This window comes from Eublepharis macularius, chromosome 9 (genome assembly GCF_028583425.1).
Source record: "Eublepharis macularius isolate TG4126 chromosome 9, MPM_Emac_v1.0, whole genome shotgun sequence".
In the NCBI taxonomy this organism is placed as follows: Eukaryota; Metazoa; Chordata; class Lepidosauria; order Squamata; family Eublepharidae; genus Eublepharis; species Eublepharis macularius.
This window is the reverse complement of record NC_072798.1, coordinates 87,728,341-87,745,751: the sequence shown is the minus strand read 5'-3', so window position 1 is coordinate 87,745,751 and position 17,411 is coordinate 87,728,341. Positions and strand designations below refer to the sequence as shown.

Below are 17,411 nucleotides of genomic sequence, written 5' to 3'. Positions count from 1 at the left end.
GGATTCCGTCACAATATAATACAGGTAGTATAATAAAACCAGATTCAAGTTATAAAATCAGCAGGACTCACTAAAACCCATAGGGCAGGTTACGAACGGATAGCTGTTATAAGCAAGACCAGGGCTTGGGAGTTTCATTCTGCATGAAGGAAGCCCCCAAGCCATTCCTACTGGCCAAAAGCCATCACCACTTTTATTTCTTTATTTTTAATTCTTCTTATTTTAACCACACTCCCCCGCCCCCCGGTCTTCCCGCTCAGCCGCAGCCATTTTGTGGTCGCTCCCTCCGCTTTTGTCTCCCCCCCCCCCAGCTTCCTCGAGCCGCTGACGGAAGGCGCGCGACACGCTCGATGACGCAAATTCGCCGCGCCGGCTCCCGACAGACGCGCACGCGCGCCTGAGGCCTAGGCCCGGCCGACCCCGCCCCGCCCCTCGCCGCTCGGGTTGCGGTCCATGGCCCCGGCTCCGCCTCCGCCTCGCTTGCCCCGAGCGCGGCACATGCGCAGTCCGGTCGCGGCGGCCGAGCCGGGGGAGTCCGCGTTGAGCGTCGCGGCAGCGGGAGACAAAGCGCCGGAGCAATGAATGGGACGGGCCTGCCGGAGCCTTTGCTGTGAACCCCGGGCGGGCCTCCTGTGTCGAGGCGGCGGCGGAGAAGGCAGCGCTGGAGGGAAAGACGGGTGAGCGGAGGCAAAGATCCGGCGGCGAGGGGCGTGTGTGAGGGAGCGGGCGCGAGGACGTCTCCCGGACTCCTTTCAGCCGCCCAGCACAGGGCTGAGGAGTGAGATCCTTCCGCTCCCTGCCCCCGTTCTTGGGGGCTCTGAAGGCCGCCGTCGAGTGGGAGGCGGGCGGGCGCGAGAAACGCCGCCTGGGCCCCTCCGAGCCTGCTTTATTGTCTGAGGGGAGACCGGGAAGGGGGAGGAGCTGACCCCCTCCGGAGCCCCCGGGCGGGGCGGGGCGGGGCGGGGCGGAGGATGGGGCCGCTGTGCTCCCTCCTACACCCCCCCCCCCCGCCGCCGGTCCGCCCGCTCTCCGCACGCCGGACGAGGAAGCCCCCTTGGGAGGGCGCTGGGCCGCGCTTCCCTCAGCACAGCCCGAGCCCGGCTTTGTCTCGCCCGCAGTCCGGTCCAGCCCCGCTTGCCTCTGAAGTTCCGGCCCGTGCCGCGCTCGCTGGCTGAAGGGGGCCCTCTCTAGAGCGCGGCGCTTCCCCTCGCCCTTGGCTCCGTTTCGACCAGTGCTCAGCCTGCCCCTTTTCACCTCCGGGCGACCCGCGCCCCTGCTGCCAGGCGGCCGCCTTGAGTCCCGTTCAGAAGTTACAGCGGGCGCACGTGCAGTCTGTGTACGGTGCGTTTCATTTTGCTTTAGACGTGCAGTGGAGGAATCCAACGTGTGTACAGCTGAACGTGTGATTGGAAGCACGTATCTATCCAGGTGCTGGTCTCTGGTTTTGCTTGTAAAGTGAACGTGTGTTGGCTCTTGCTTACAAGCCAGGGTACTCAGATGTGGAATGTGCTTATGTTTGGACATGTGGAAGGTGGAATGAACGTATGTTCGGACATGTGGAATGTACCTGTATTCGTACATATGGAATGTACGTATGTTCAGACATGTGGAATGTACCTATATTCGTACATATGGAATATGCATGGAATGTACATATGTTTGGACATGTGGAATGTGCGTGGAATGTTCATATGTTCAGACATGTGGAATGTACCTATATTCGTACATATGGAATGTGCATAGAATGTACATATGTTCAGACATGTGGAATGTTCGTATGTTCGGACATGTGGAATGTACCTATATTCATATATGTGGAATGTACGTATATTCGTACATATGGAATGTGCGTGGAATGTTCGCATGTTCGTACATGTGGAATGTAACTATATTCGTACATGTGGAATGTGCATGGAATGTATGTATGTTCGTACATGTGGAATGTGCGTGGAATGTACGTATGTTCGGAATGTGGAATGTGCATAGAATGTATCTATATTTGTACAAGTGGAATGTTCATATATTCAGATGTGTGGAATGTATGGAATGTACGTGTGTTCGGACGTGTGGAATGTACCTGTGTTTGGATGTGTGGAATGTACCTGTGTTCGTACAAGTGGAATGTACATATGATTGAAAATGTGGAATGTTCATTAAATGTACAGATGTCCGTACATGTGGAATGTACAGATGTTCATACATGTGGAATATTCTTATCTTTGAACATGTGGAACGTGCGTGAAATGTACATATGTTCGGACATGTGGTGTATATGCATGTTGACTGAAACTTGGGAACAGGGTTTCTAGGGGGTGTATGCAGTTTCCTTTGGGTGCATACCTCTTGGAGAACAGAGATGAGGGGGTGACAACCCACCCTTCCTTGCAGCAGCCTGTTCTCTGTTAATGATTCCACAGTTAGTGTGTTGCTGCAAAAAGAAACTGGATTCTAGCGGCACTTTAGAGGCGAATGTTGTCTCAGCCTTAGGTTTCTACAGCCCGCTTAGTCAGATGCACATGATGGAGTCTTCCTAGTGAGGAGTGTACTGCTGTCAAAGTGGGCTCCAGCGTATGAAATCTCATGCAAGGATAACATCTCACTTGCCTTTAAGGTGCCACTAGATTCCTGTTAGCTGCTCCTCTTCATGAATAACTTAGCTTGCTTCCTGGGATGCTAAGTGCTTGTCTTTAAACTGGCATAGTGCCCCTGTTCTCACCATCAAAAAGGTAATAAACCCTATTTGGTTAATCCTCTTAACAGCCCAGGCAGTTGGGGGTGGGGGAAGTACTTTCAGGGATTGTTTCTGTCATACAGATGGGAAACTTCAGGCTGCTTCATGCAGTTGCGGCTTCCTGGCAGGTGTTCCTACAGCAAGGTAGATGTTTATACAGGCACTGATTACACTTTCTGGTGTGTGGAATGGAGAAGGGAGCATAGCTGATTGAGAGCCCCTGATGCTTAGTGATTCAGGGTATTAATAGGTATGTTGGTTGTTGCCACTCACCATAGTTTGTATGGGGCTACATGGATCAGTAGTATTATTTTGTATAAGACAGCTTCATACATGCATAACATGAGCCAGTCGAACCCCTCCTTGGCCCTTGTATGTGAGCTACTGTAAAATGCATCCTAGTGGTGGCCTCATTGTTTAAAATGTTTTCTTCTTGTCTTGTTCCAGATTCTCATCATTATCTTGCATTCTATGTGACAACTGATGTTGGTGTGGAGTCACCTGTCTTTGGGCTGAATAATCAGTTAGGGGGCTTTTAAAAAATTGCCACCCACATGCAGCATTCCCACAGGGAAATGTTTCTTTCAGCCTTCATGTGGGGAGATCTAATGCTGAAATTCACACTTTGGTGGTAAGGCAGGATATAATAAACTAAGAGAAAAAATGGCACAGAGGTGAGAATTGTTTAAGGACTTATTTTTAAAACTGCTAGAATCTAGCTTTCTAACTAAAACTTCTTTGTCAGGTTTAGGAGTTCAGAACAAAAAGCTGCAATCTAGTAATACAGGTGTTATATTCATCTGTTAGATTCCAAATTTGTAAATCTTACAGACATGAGTTTGTCTCTGTGCTACATCTAGCACTCAGAATTGTGAATGTGTTACTTCCCGCTCATCATGACTTGGCTTGCTGAGTAAAGACCCGCATAAACTGTCCCTCAAACTGAATTATTTGCCCCATGGAGAGGAGCTGGCTATGTAGAACTGCAAAACATCTTTTAGTGTCAAGCATTAATTAATATGTAGGAGGAATAATATTCTTTTTTTCTTCTTGTGTACTGATTTAAATTGTAGATGTTCTGTGAAGTATTGTGTTATTTAACTTTGTAGTTCATTCTAGTCCATTTATTTTTATCCTTCCTTTCTGTCTGAAGAACTTGGAGCAGAGTACATTGTTCTTTCCCATCCCCCCCCTCCAATTTTATCTTCAGAACCATTCTGTGAAGTGGATTAGGTTAAGATAGTTACTGGCCCAAGGTCATCCATCATACTTTGTGATACATCTGCCCAGACAGAGTCTAACTGTGACTTGCCCATCTTTTTCATATCTTTGTTATGATTATTTTGTACTTGCAAATGTATTTTTAATTCATGTACATTTCATGTATAATTCAGCCATAGCTCTCTTATGCAATTCAGTAAGATCTATGATGTCCACAGTATTGCACTATACTAATTCATCTGTCATGGATTGTGAACAGACTTTTTAGAGTCTGAAAATCTGGTGTGAATGAAGTTGCACTTTGGCTTACCACTGAGAAGTGGGAATACTCTCCTGTGAAGCTTGAAATACCCTGTGTAATTGCTTCATCTATCAGACTCTTGTTTGTCTCTGTGAAACTTTGCTGCTGCATTTTTGGTGCATGAACTGTCATAAAAATGCAAGTAGAATATTATGCCAGAGTCTGAGAATTGCTGCTTAAGAAGGTCCACATAGAAAAGGGGGGAAAGGCACGAGGAAGCAACATTTGACTAGTGATCTTGCACAAACATCAAGTGTGCAAAATCACATGCTTATAGAACATAGTCTAAAATCAGCCAAAGTTAGTTACGATTAGAGATGGGCACAAACCAAAAAAACCCCGAACCATGTGGTTTGTGGTTTGTCATGTTTCACGAACCACGAACCTTCACGAACTTGCCCCGGTTCACAAATTGGCTCGTTTTGGTTCGTGAAAATGTCACTTCCGGGTCAGCAGAAGGTCTGCAGGAAGTCCATCCCCTGTTGCCTAGGAAACTGATTGACCAGTGCCAGGCTGAACTGTGATGAACAGTGATGAACTGAAAAATGAACCAGCCTAAAGTTCTGGCGGTTCATCAGAAATGAGATCTGACAAACCGCCGGTTCACGAACCGGCCTAGTTAGTCATGAATTTTGGTTCGTATTTCAGTTTGTGCCTGTCATGATTAAGTCCCAGTAAAACTACTGGAAGAAGCTACTTGCAACAAATCAAGTGGTTTCGCTGTGATTTGCTTCATGGTAAAGATTTCACAGCATAGGGCTGTAAGTACTATTGTTCTTAGAACACTCTCATAAATGTGCCTAATTGATTAAATAGAAGCAGATTGTGACTAGCCTTGATTACAACTAATTTTAGCAGGATTTGGGTCCAAGTGAGCAATTTGAAATCACTATCACAACCTCCTTTTCCAGGCATAGTCACACCAATTTGAATCCTTGCTTCACTGGAAGCAGTAATTGAAAAGACTTAACTGTTAGTGATAAAAAATATCAAACTTCCATGAAATGATGACGCAATTAAAGTTTTTGAAATGAGCATCTAAGCAGAATATCCCTGTATCCTGAAGGTTAAAACAGCTGAAAGTGTCTTGACACAAGCACCCAAATGCATGGGGACTACCTTCCTGAAATACAAGTCTATGCTGCTGGAGAGTGTGTATAGATGTGGCTAACTGTGCTGTAAGGAGGAGAGTGTGTGCAGTTTCGTGGCTGATTCGAAAACTCCGGGTAATGCTATTTGTGCAGTGGGCTTTGGTGCTATCTTAGTTTTATACTGAATTTGAAGAGAGGCCATGAATAATGTTGGCAAATCTCAGCAAAAAGTATTGGTGATTGTTAATATTTTTTTCATTTTTCATCTGTTTTTGCAATATAACCAACCCTCACCAAAATCATATCTCACAGTACTTTAGTAGCTGTATGGAATCTTAGCCATTAACGGAGTGGTATGGCTTCCTGATATATTTGTGCCTGAAAGCTGGGTATAACATAACAATCTTCCAAGGAGGTGATGATGAACTGTAAGCTCCAATACAGAAACATATAGCCGGATCCACAGAAACTATAGAAAAGGAATCTCTTTTGCAGTTACACGCTTGTCAAAAGATTGTGTGCTTGTGCCCTGAGCCTATTGTACTACTATGACTGCTTGGGAATCGATGGTTATCTTGTGTCCATTTGGACAAAAAACAATAAGATTAAAATACTGTACTCTTCTTTCTTTTATCTCCCCCTCCCCTACTTTCAGATCTGAAGATACTGTTTGAAATGAAGCCAGAGAGAGAGAATAGATCAGACAGGTATGTGTCTTAACAAATACTCTTATTTCATTTAACTCTATACTTTTTTCCATTTGAAACTGGTCCATTTGATGCAAAATGCCCTGAATGATTTACTTTTATGTTAAAATTGTAAACAGTGCTTAAAAATGTTACTTCAGCATCATTTTAGAACCCAGAAAAAATTAATTATATGAATGTAGGTGCAGAATCAGAGCTTTTGTGGTGCTAGAAACTGAAATGTGCTAAAAGCTGATGTTACCTGTATGTACAAATTAGAGGTAGGCACAATCCAAAAAAAAATACCGATCAAGCTGATAGTGGATCCGTGCGGGCGACAACCGCAGATCACCAATCCACCCCGAACAAGTCCTGTTTCCGATCGGGGAGGCCAAAGCGGAGGGGCTCCCCCCCCCACACACTTAGAGCAGAGGGGGGGAAAGTTTTTAACCCAGCGACGAACCGCCTCCCCTTAGGGAGGAGACGTTCTCTCTCTCTCTCTCTCTCTCTCTCTCTCTCTCTCTCTCTCTCTCTCTCTCTCTCTCTCTCTCTTAGAGGAGAGGGGGGAGAAAAAGTTTTTAACCCGTCCCTGCCTCTCCAAATAGAGAGAGAGAGACACCCCGTCAACATGTTTCAGCCAGCTTTTAAAAAAATAGCAGGGATAGAATCCTCCATTCCTCCCCACCCGGTTTTAAAAGCAAGCAGCCAGTCTTCTGAAAGCATATTTTAAACAGGAAGAAAGTAAAACCAGGATCCACATGGATCCTCGCGGATCCTATGGTTTTTTAAATAGGAAAAACACAAATGAAACATCAAATCACATATCACAGCCAGGTCCACAGACTGAAATATAAAAAACACAGATCCAAAGATATTTGGCGCTGCCACGGTGAAAAAACATGAATCTGAGACACGGATCCTCATGAATTAATATAATTTTTACATTGAAAGAAAACAAAAAGGCTGTCATATTTTAGATCTTTTGGTCCTGTTTGTGGCATTGGACATGATCTGGGACAGTATACTGGATTTTGGGTGGCCCCATGTAAAAATCAAGAGGATCCATGAGGATCCGTGCTTTTGAACCATGTTTTTGCGCCGTGGTGCTGCCACAAAGCGGTGGATGAATGATTTTTTTGATCCCATTTGTGGATATGGACATGATCTGGTTTTGTATGGTAGATTTTGGGTGGCCCCATGTAAAAATCAAGAGGATCCATGAGGTTCCGTGCTTTTGAACCATATTTTTGCGCCGTGGCAGCACCACGGATTAGTGGATGCATGATTGTTTTGTTGCTGTCTGTAGACTAGGACATGATCTATAATATGACAGCCTTTTTGTTTTGTTTCAATATAAAAATCATATGAATTCATGAGGATCCGTTTAAAATCATCTGGATCCAGCTTTTACCCACTCCCTTTTAAACACACTCACAGAGCCGTGAATGAGGTTTTCCCACAAAATACAGTGTTTTAAAAGCAGGTTAAAAACAGAGAGTGACAGACAGAAAAACAGCCATTCCTCCTACAAAGCCCCGTTTTTTAAAAAAGCAAAAAGGTTTGGAGTGCCCATGGCTACAGAACACCCCCTTCCCCCTCCCTCCCCTGGCTGTCTTCTCCCAACTGGTGAGTGCATTGCTGCTCCGTGGTTGGAAGGAAGCCCTGCTGATCAAGGAAAGCTGGGCTTCCATTCGGGTTGACAGAAGGAGGGGAAACACAGCTCAGGCATTCTCCTGGCTCCGTTGCCAGGGCAATAGATTACTGGCGCCAGAGTGTCTGCATCCCTGATCCGAGCATGGACGGCCCGATCCGGGCCCCTCCCGATTGCTGGATCGTTGGGCGTAGCTGATCACGATCTGCCGACTCACGATCGCGCGATTGCCATTATCGTGGGTTTTTTCCAATCGTAATGCAGATCGTGCCCATCTCTAGTACAAATATATTAGGTGTGATCATATCACCCAACTATTACAGCTCAAGCTTCAGTCTTTGGAGTTCAGATTGCTAATGATTCCCTTAAAGACGCCTGGTCAAGATCTTTTTGTAGGAAACTTACTCAAAACAGCAAATGCTGAGAAATAAAGACTGCTGTAATGTGAGGGCTACTTGACTTTGTGTAGGACTTGAGTATGCCAATCTCTTTTTTTCAGTAAATCCAGTTTGTGGAAGTTGCCGCATCCACTTATTCATGTGGGACCTCATCAAGAAGATGATGCCTATGAGGTAAGTGAAATATAAATCCAGGCAACCTTTATTGAGTAAAACACATGATAAAAATCCTTACCAAATTTTGAGAAGTGAAATGAAAGAAGGAAAAGGGGATTTTATTATGCCTATTTTAAAAATAATGTATATTTCTTTACAGCTGTTACTATTCATATCTTAGCCTCTTGCTTATTGAAGAGAAGGTTCTTTGGGCATTTCTTTCTATGTTGGTGTGAAATGCTCATTTGCTACAAGCCACCACTCTTTGCCCTGAATATCTGAGCTGCTTTGCCCTACTATCTGAGCTGCACAAATATTGTTTTGAGGTAGAAAATGCTGACTAAATATTATTGTTCAGTGCATTGAAATTTGTATGTAATGAAAATTTCCAAGCTCTCAATCGATTTTGGGCTGTTACACAGAATGGCTTGCTGTTTTCAAATAACACTGGGTCAGTGTACATGCTATTCCCCCCCCCCAAGAATTGTTCTAAGAAAATATATTTTTCCTCTTTTGATTTAGCTTTTAGAACTGATAGTGTTTTCAGGTTTGTGTAAGAATTCTTAATATCTTAATTTTTAATGGGCAGAAATAGTGTAAATTGTATGTGCTTTGGACCTGGTCTCAGATTTTTAGAGTACATGGGGAAATAGCCATTATAATCTTGTGGGTGTGTTCCTGTGGTGCTGCCTCTTGTCTGTCACCCCCAGTATTCTTCTTACATTCTGGGCGTGAATTAGGTGGTTAAGAGTTTCAGCATCCTTGCCTTGGTTTACTTTCCTATGCCGTGTTCTCCGTAAGTCTCCTAAACAAAGTGCACACCAGGTAGAAGGGCTGCATCAGTTCACTTCCTGTCTAATTTTCTCGCATATACATCCCTCACCCAAGGCTACTTGCCTGAAGGAGGGGTGGACAGGCTTTGGAGTTATTGCTACCACCACTTCAAATTAACTGGCAAGGGCGGAAGCTAGGTTGACAGTGGTCGAAGTGGCATCATACATTTTCAACCAGCTTTATGCTAACTAGGCTAAGGAAGATTTAACTCGCTTAGGAAGGGAGCGAGGAAAATAGATGGATTCTCAGTCTGGCAACCACATATGATTCCACTCAAATTCCCTTTTCTTTCCATGCAAATTAACAGATGTGCAACAAAGGAAAATGCTTATAGATACACTCTTCCTTTCCTTCCCCATTCTACTATTTTGACTAGATTTAAAAGTTATTTCTTTCTTCTATGTTGTCTTTCACCTTTCTTCAAAGGGAAGTCATTGGGATTATCACACACAATCATTTTTTCATGAACCCATTCTGCTTATTGTAAAGCATGCTCTTCAGTTACAGGTTCCATGAGAGTTACTTACATGAAAACATCAACATAATATCACTTTGCTTTTCTATCTTGTGAAATACATTTTTGTTTGCTGCCTTAGGGCTGGAGCAGGAATAACACTCCTGATCCATAAGAAACTGCCACAAGTCACAGGATTGTGCATGTTTATCTACTGCCTCCGTTCTTGTGTCTGAATTTTTCCTCCCATCTCATTAGCACCATTGTTAGCTGTGGCTAATGTTAACCAGGTTCTCTGCTAACCAGTATTTATTAACCCGTTTTAGCTGAGTTCTGTTCTCCCCTTGCCAAAGTGCATGCAGGCAAAATTGAATGGTCATGAGATTGAATGACGGCTTGGTGTGTACCTGCCGTATATCCAGCAAGCTCTCCCTCTTCATGTTGCAAGTTAACTTGTGTACTGAAGGAACCACCTGATTCAGAAAGAACTTTTAAAGTCATTACAGTGTACCATAGTTCTTTTAAAGTAATTAAATAAATACACATTTTGGAATTGAAGATGAATTGCTTGAGTATAAAACTGTAGCAATAAGTCTGTTTTTGAAATGGAGGAGAAATTCAAAGAGAATTTATGAAAGGGCACAGTAGTTAAATACAGTTTTAATACGTAATACCAACTGGGCATACCTTTTGAGTAACTCCAGTATCCCTTTGGATTTTGCCCATTATGAATTGAGCAAAGATATGGCTATAAAAGATACTATTTAAAAAGTAATTTCCATGCACCCTTTCATTTTTTTCTGACGTTACAAAGTATTTTTGCTCTTTCCTTAATTTACAAGAATAACTGTATTTAAAGGCTAAAGTTGGAAGAAAGTAATCATTTGATTCAGAAAAGTAAACTCCTTTGAATAGCTGTTATTACATATTTTGTTCTATTTTATCTCTAGATGATGTGAACAGACTATAATAAAGTTGCAATGAGTACATGATTTTATTGGGAAAGAAGTCAAGGCTGCTCCCAACAACATGAAGCATTTACTACCAGCACCCATCAAAACCAATTTATGACTTGGGATTCTCAAGATCCTGGAGGGAAGAATGAGCAGCATTAAACCAAATTATTTTCCATAAAAAACATTTCTTCTCAAACAGCAAATTAGAGAATACAAACTTATGCTCCCATCATATCCTTTTTGCATTTGTTGTTACAATTCAACTACAGTTCTTCATTTTAAGGAATGAAGACACTGCAGAAATAACTGAAGTCAACCATGGATACAAATAGAACCGATTCCCCCCAAATTGACAGCAACTTTGTGATAGATAAAATCAACAATTTAAAAGTGGAACCAGAAGACGATAGTAATTGTGCTTTAGAAACAGTAGATATCAAAACTGAGGCAGAAGACTTAAGACAGACAGACAGCAGCGATGAACAGGACGACAGAGAGAAGAATTTCATCCATAACAATCCAGGCAAATACATCTCTGCAGAAAATGAAGATGACTATGGATCTTTGTTTTCCCAGTACAGCAGCACTCTTTATGATGTAGCAATGGAAGCTGTCACACAGAGCCTTCTTTCAAGCAGAAGCATAAGCTCCCGAAAAAAGTCCCCTGCTTGGAATCATTTTTTTATATCTCCAAGAGACAGCACGAAAGCAATATGTATGTACTGTATGAAAGAGTTTAGCAGGGGTAAAAATGAAAAAGACTTAAGTACAAGTTGTCTCATGAGGCATGTGAGGAGAGCCCATCCTACTGTGCTCATTCAGGAAAATGGAAGCATTCCAACAATATCTTCCTTTCCTTCGCATTCATTGTTACTGCCGCCTCAGTCTGCAGATGTTGGCGATCTAACCAGCGTGTTAGCGCCTATAAAATTGGTTAAGGAAACTGTTTCAAAAATTCCATCACCAGATCAAATAACTGAGGACTCTGTTCCAGTAATTTCTACTGAAGAAATGCCCTCAGATCTGTCACTTATTGAAAAGAGCAATAAAGAAGAAACTGTCGTTGCGTCATCTCAACAGTTCCCTATCAGCCAGTGTGAAGAAACCGTGGACAATGTAGCAGAGAAAACTGTTCAAGTTCCTAAGAGTTCATCTGGCTCTAGGAGAAGATCTGCAGTCTGGAAACATTTTTATTTATCTCCTTTAGATAATTCAAAGGCTGTTTGCATCCATTGCATGAATGAATTCAGTAGAGGAAAGAATGGAAAAGATCTGGGAACTAGTTGCTTAATACGGCACATGTGGAGAGCCCATCGTTCTATTGTTCTACAAGAGAATGGAGGTGGTTCAAGCATTCCCCCACTGTACACTGCTCCTCCAACTCTGTTACCACCTTTATTGCCTTCAGATAGCGATCCAAGTTCTGTGTCGTCTCCTGGAAAACTGGCTAAAGAACCAACATCGGTTTGTTCTTCTCCAGATAGAATGACTGAAGAAAACAATTCAGGTCTCCCTTTAGGAGAGGCTCTCATGGAAGATTCGTCATTATTATCATCTGATGATATAGGTGAAGCCTCTTTAGTTTCTTCTCCTGAAAAAAGCCCTTTGATATTTGAACATGGCACTGTTTTTCATCAGAATAAGCGGATGATGCGAAAGCTTAAATCAGAACTATGGCACCATTTTTCTTTGTCTCCAGGGGATAGTCTAAAAGTTGTGTGTAGACACTGCAATTGTATGATAAATCGTGGGAAGAAAGGTGATGTGGGCACAAACTTTTTGATGAGACACTTATATAGACGCCATCCTGAAGTCATTGGGATACAGAAGAATTTTATGGATGTGAATTTAGCAAATTCTCCTTATGCAACTCTGGCCTCTGCAGAATGTTCATCTTCAAAGTTGACTGAATTACCCACAATGGTTACTAATGATAATCAAGTCATATTTCCTGTTAGTAGCAAAAAGACCTCAAAACTGTGGAATCATTTTTCAATTTGTTCTGCAGATTCAACTAAAGTAATATGTATGCACTGTGGACGTACAATAAGTCGGGGGAAAAAGCCAACCAATCTAGGTACCAGTTGCCTTCTAAGACATTTACAACGATTTCATAACAATGTCCTGAAACCAGATGCCTCAGAGCCAGTATTGTCCTCTTCTACAAATAGTCATGTGCCGCTGAGCACAAATCTGTTGGGGGCTTCATCTTTTGATGAAGCCAATGACAAATTTTCTGACACTCACCCTGTTGCCAAAAAAATTACAAGTCTTGTAGCTGAAATGATTGCACTTGACCTTCAGCCATATTCTTTTGTAGACAATATTGGCTTTAATCGACTGCTTGAATACTTGCAGCCTCAGTATTCTTTGCCTTCACCGTCTTATTTTTCTAGGACTGCAATTCCTGATATGTACGATAGTGTGAAACAAATAATCGTTTCACATCTGAAAGAAGCTGAAAGTGGAGTGGTCCATTTTACATCTGGAATATGGATGAGTAATCAAACGCGAGAATATCTAACCCTTACTGCTCATTGGGTAACATTTGAGTCGAGGGTTCGACCTCAGTGTGAAGATTACCATTGTTCTGCTCTTTTAAATGTGTCGCAGATCGATTGTGACTATAGTGGTATCAGCATTCAGAAGCAACTAGAATATTGGTGGGAAGCCTGGATAACATCAATCGGGCTTCAGATTGGGATTACTGTTACAGATAATCAGACTATTGGAAAAACTTTAAACGAAGGGGATCGTTCAAGTGTGCAATGCTTTGGTCACACAGTTAACCTTATAGTTAATGAAGCCATTAAAAGTCAGAGAATGGTTCAGAACTTGCTTAGTATTGCAAGAAAGATATGTGAACGTGTTCATCGGTCAGCAAGAGCAAGAGAGAAACTGGCAGAACTGCAGAAAGAGTATCACCTGCCCCAGCATCAGTTAATTCAAGATGTTCCATCAAAGTGGAATACATCATTTCATATGCTTGAACGCCTAATTGAACAGAAAAGAGCAATTGATGAAATGTCCATCGAGTGCAGCTTCAGGGAATTAATAAGCTGTGACCAGTGGGAAGTGATGCAGTCGGTCTGTCACGCTCTTAAACCTTTTGAAGTGGCGAGCAGAGAGATGAGCACCCACATGTCCACTTTAAGCCAAGTAATTCCAATGATTCACATCCTCAACAGGAAAATTGAACTACTGTTTGAGGAAACAATGGGTATAGATACCATGCTGAAGTCCTTAAAGGAAGCTATGGTGAGCAGGTTGTCGTCTACGCTTCATGATCCAAGGTACATTTTTGCTACGCTTTTGGACCCTCGTTACAAGACCTCCTTGTTCACTGAAGAGGAGGCTGAACAGTATAAACAGGACTTAATCAGGGAGCTAGAAATATTAAGTGCTACCTCAGATGATGAGAAACCTGTTTCCAATGGGTGTGGTATGGGTTCACCATCTAAAAACTCTTTTGGGGACAATAATCTTTGGTCACTTATGGAAGACATGAAAAAAGCAAAAGTTCCAAAAGAGAAGGCTAAATTACCAGAAGAAATGGTGCTGTTGTACTTGGAGGAAGAAGTGCTTGAGCATAACTGTGATCCTCTGACATACTGGAACTTTAAGAAGTCATCTTGGCCAGTACTGTCAAAGTTGGCTGTCCGATTCTTGGGTTGTCCTCCAAGCATTGTTCCATCAGAAAGACTGTTCAGTACAGCCAATGAAAACAGCAGCTTTAGCCAGTCAAGGCTAGCAATGGAACACTTTGAAAAACTTATTTTTTTGAAAGTAAATCTTCCATTGATATACTTCCAGTATTGAAACTAATGAACAAGCTGCCAGTCTAAAATTGTTGTTGCTCACTGGATAATTTGTATTTGTAACTTGGTTTGTTAAATTGCTCCAGTAGGGGCCATGTATGACATCAAATCAGTGATGGTAGTTCCAAATTCTAGTTTTATTTTTCAGCTTTCTATATGTCTACATGTGCCTTATTAATTGTCTTTCAGGCCAGATATTGTACATACGTGTTTTTTAAAAGTTCTTACTAGAATTAGCTTGTCTTTGTCCCAGTTACAAAAAATTATGTAGGTTTTAATTGAGGATTGTAAATGAAGTTTTAAAAACAGTCGTTTGAATAGAAAGGCAAACAAAGATGTAAACAGTTCTATTATGTAGTTTTTTATTCAATTATGTAAAAACCGTAAACCAGGTACTGTATATTAGTTGAACATTGCTTTAAATACAAGGAAAAAAACGTTTTCTAGCTGTCACAAGAAAGCTGTACATAAAAGGTGGAATTGAAGCCATCTTTCTACATAGCAAGTTTTAACTGCAGGTCTAATGTACTTAAAGGGTAATGAGAATATTCAAGTATGTTGTATGTACTAAAGGTGGCTATTGAGTTAGTATTGGAATAAACTAAAGTTAGAGGTATTACGGAACATCAGTTATACAGTAACATATAATCTTGCCATTCAGTGGTCTCTCTTCAGGTTTTTTACACTGTAACTGAATTAGAGCTTGAGTATTTATAAGGTTTGGGGGATGTTTATTTTCAGTTTTGTTTCCAGTTGTTTATTTAATGCAGCGTATTTGAAAGAAATATAAGGAGTTGGCATTATGCAATATCCTTTTTAAAACAGAGTGCATCCAAACATCCAGTACTACTTCTTAGTGTAAAAATGAAGTCTTGGTTTTCCGTGAAACTGAAAATCATACATGGCGACTTGTTTTAAGTTCCTGTTGCAAAAAGCTGACAGTCTGATTCTCATCAAATATCCCTTATAGAACAGTGCCCTGCTTAGAACGTGATTTGGTAGAATTGACCCATAATTGACAGTGTTGGTCAGGCAAATAAAATATTGTAGAACCCTCCAAGCCTCAAAAGCGAGGTTTAAGAATAGCCAGCATTTTAATTGTAAACAGTATGCTCTTGTGTTTTTTTTTTAATATTAAAGGTTCCTCTTCCCATTTCTGCGCATTGATGGAAATTCTTTGGGGAAATGGGAGTTGCCTATGACCTTTAGGAAAAATGTAGTTTTGTTAAAATACTGTACTTCTGTCTAATTTTTTTTTCATTTACTATGTTTTAGTGTATTTATAAATGGTGAACTCAGTTTCTGAAATTAAACATTTTATTTGCAATTTTTAGTACTAGTTGTGATCTCCTGTCCACCCCCCCCCCCGTGGAAATTAGTGGGGATTACCAGTTGGAGAGGGGTTTTTAGCAGTATGCAGGGCCATTAGAGTCTCTGAGAGACACATGGAAAAATGATTGTTTTTTAATTTTCAAGATCGCCTCTACACTGTCTTGTATTCAGAACTTACTTACTGTTAATATTTCCTTTGGTTCCAGTGGGCATCACAGTCTTGCAGAGAATAATGCATTGCCATATAAAGATCAGTATGGATAGGATATATCAGTATGAAATTATGCATTACAGTATGAGTGGCTGCATTTTCGGAAAGTTTTGCCATACAAGCTTTCATTCTGTTAAATTCTGAATACACACTACATAGAAATAGAGATTTATATTTAACAGTCAAGCTAACAGCATAACTTTGCTTATATTCACAACCAGACAGAGAAAATGAGTCATCTTCCAGGTATAAAATCCTTAAAACTGAGGCAGGGGGTGGGGGAATGATTGCAATCTAAATGGCTACTTTTAGGCAGACTCAAAGGCTTGTTCATTCTTACTTCAAACAACAGAATCCGCATATCAGACATAGCTTTGCAAATTTTCCCTTTGGTTCAACCACCACCCTACTCCATGGTAAGGCTAAGAATCTGTTGTTCAAGAAATAATTCCAAATCCCTTTAATCACCCATGTTGCAGTTTTTTTAAAAAAAACTGTCCTTTGTGTTATATTTATAATTCATAACATTGTGTCTTTTAGTCTTAACAGTAGATGTATATTACTCATATATCTTAGAAAAGCAAGGTGACCGTTGAGACCTGAAAGCAGTATCAGGAAAGCAATTCTGCTCTTCATACTTGCATATAATTTTATTTATTGAAAATGAAGCAATATCAAAGAACGAACTTCCAGGCTAAAGTCACACCAAAACAAAAAAATCTTGCATGGGTAGAAAATACAGTGGGGGCCTGTGTTTCACAAGTTACTAGTTTAGCTTTATGATACCAGTTAGCAAGATTTCAAAAGCCCTTTGCCCTAGACCCTGTAGAATCAGTTAGCGTAGAATAGATTTCATCATTGCAGGCCAAGGATAAGTCGATAGGATGTAGCTTCAAGGCTATCCTAGTTAACGGATGTCCATTTCCCATCTCGAGTAATCAGTCTCATACTTTATGGTTAGGTACATGTACTGGAGGAGGACTGTGAGTTTTGAGTTCTATATATGCCAGTAGCCCCAGCTTGCATTTGGTAAGTATGGGTATCTCCTCACTTCTCCCCGTCGCCCTATTTGAGGCCTATTAGTGGCAGTACCAGTCCTGTTCTGTTGCACATATTGGTAGCTCTGTGTTCAGATTTAGTTCATGACAATCACAGTAAGTCTACATTCAGAGGCTGATTTCATAACAAGAAACACATACCAGCCCAAGTTGTGCTAGTTCTGTTTCTGCTTCATGCTCCTTAAATCAGTGAGAGGTGGAGATAGTGATTTCTAGAAACTGTAATTAATTTATATAGGATCAGGATATATATATAGAGAATGCTTTCTTACTAGTATGGATAGAAAGAGACTTGCATAACAGCTGAAACTTGGTATTCAAATAGACCCCAGCTTTATTCCAGGGTGCCTGCAGCTGGCCTGATGCTAGTTAACCAAGCAGAAGCCCTGCATGTACTCCTGCCTAAGATTCCTTGTTCTAAATGATGCAGTGCAGGTGGCAATAACCCCCTCCTGGCTTGGCCTTGAAGACATGATGTCATATTGAACCTGTATGCTTCAATTCCATCTCGGA

The 17,411-nt window shown here is 41.6% G+C and overlaps 1 protein-coding gene across 1 annotated transcript; it reads left to right on the top strand.

The window, feature by feature from the left end:
* The first annotated feature begins 437 nt into the window (after window positions 1–437).
* ZBED4 (zinc finger BED-type containing 4) lies at window positions 438–15,450 on the top strand. The gene is made up of 4 exons (XM_054988571.1): window positions 438–677; window positions 6,000–6,051; window positions 8,181–8,253; window positions 10,474–15,450. Exon 4 carries the CDS (start codon window positions 10,798–10,800, stop codon window positions 14,296–14,298), a length of 3,501 nt encoding a protein of 1,166 aa, XP_054844546.1. The 5' UTR covers window positions 438–677; window positions 6,000–6,051; window positions 8,181–8,253; window positions 10,474–10,797; the 3' UTR covers window positions 14,299–15,450.
* Window positions 15,451–17,411: the final 1,961 nt, after the last annotated feature.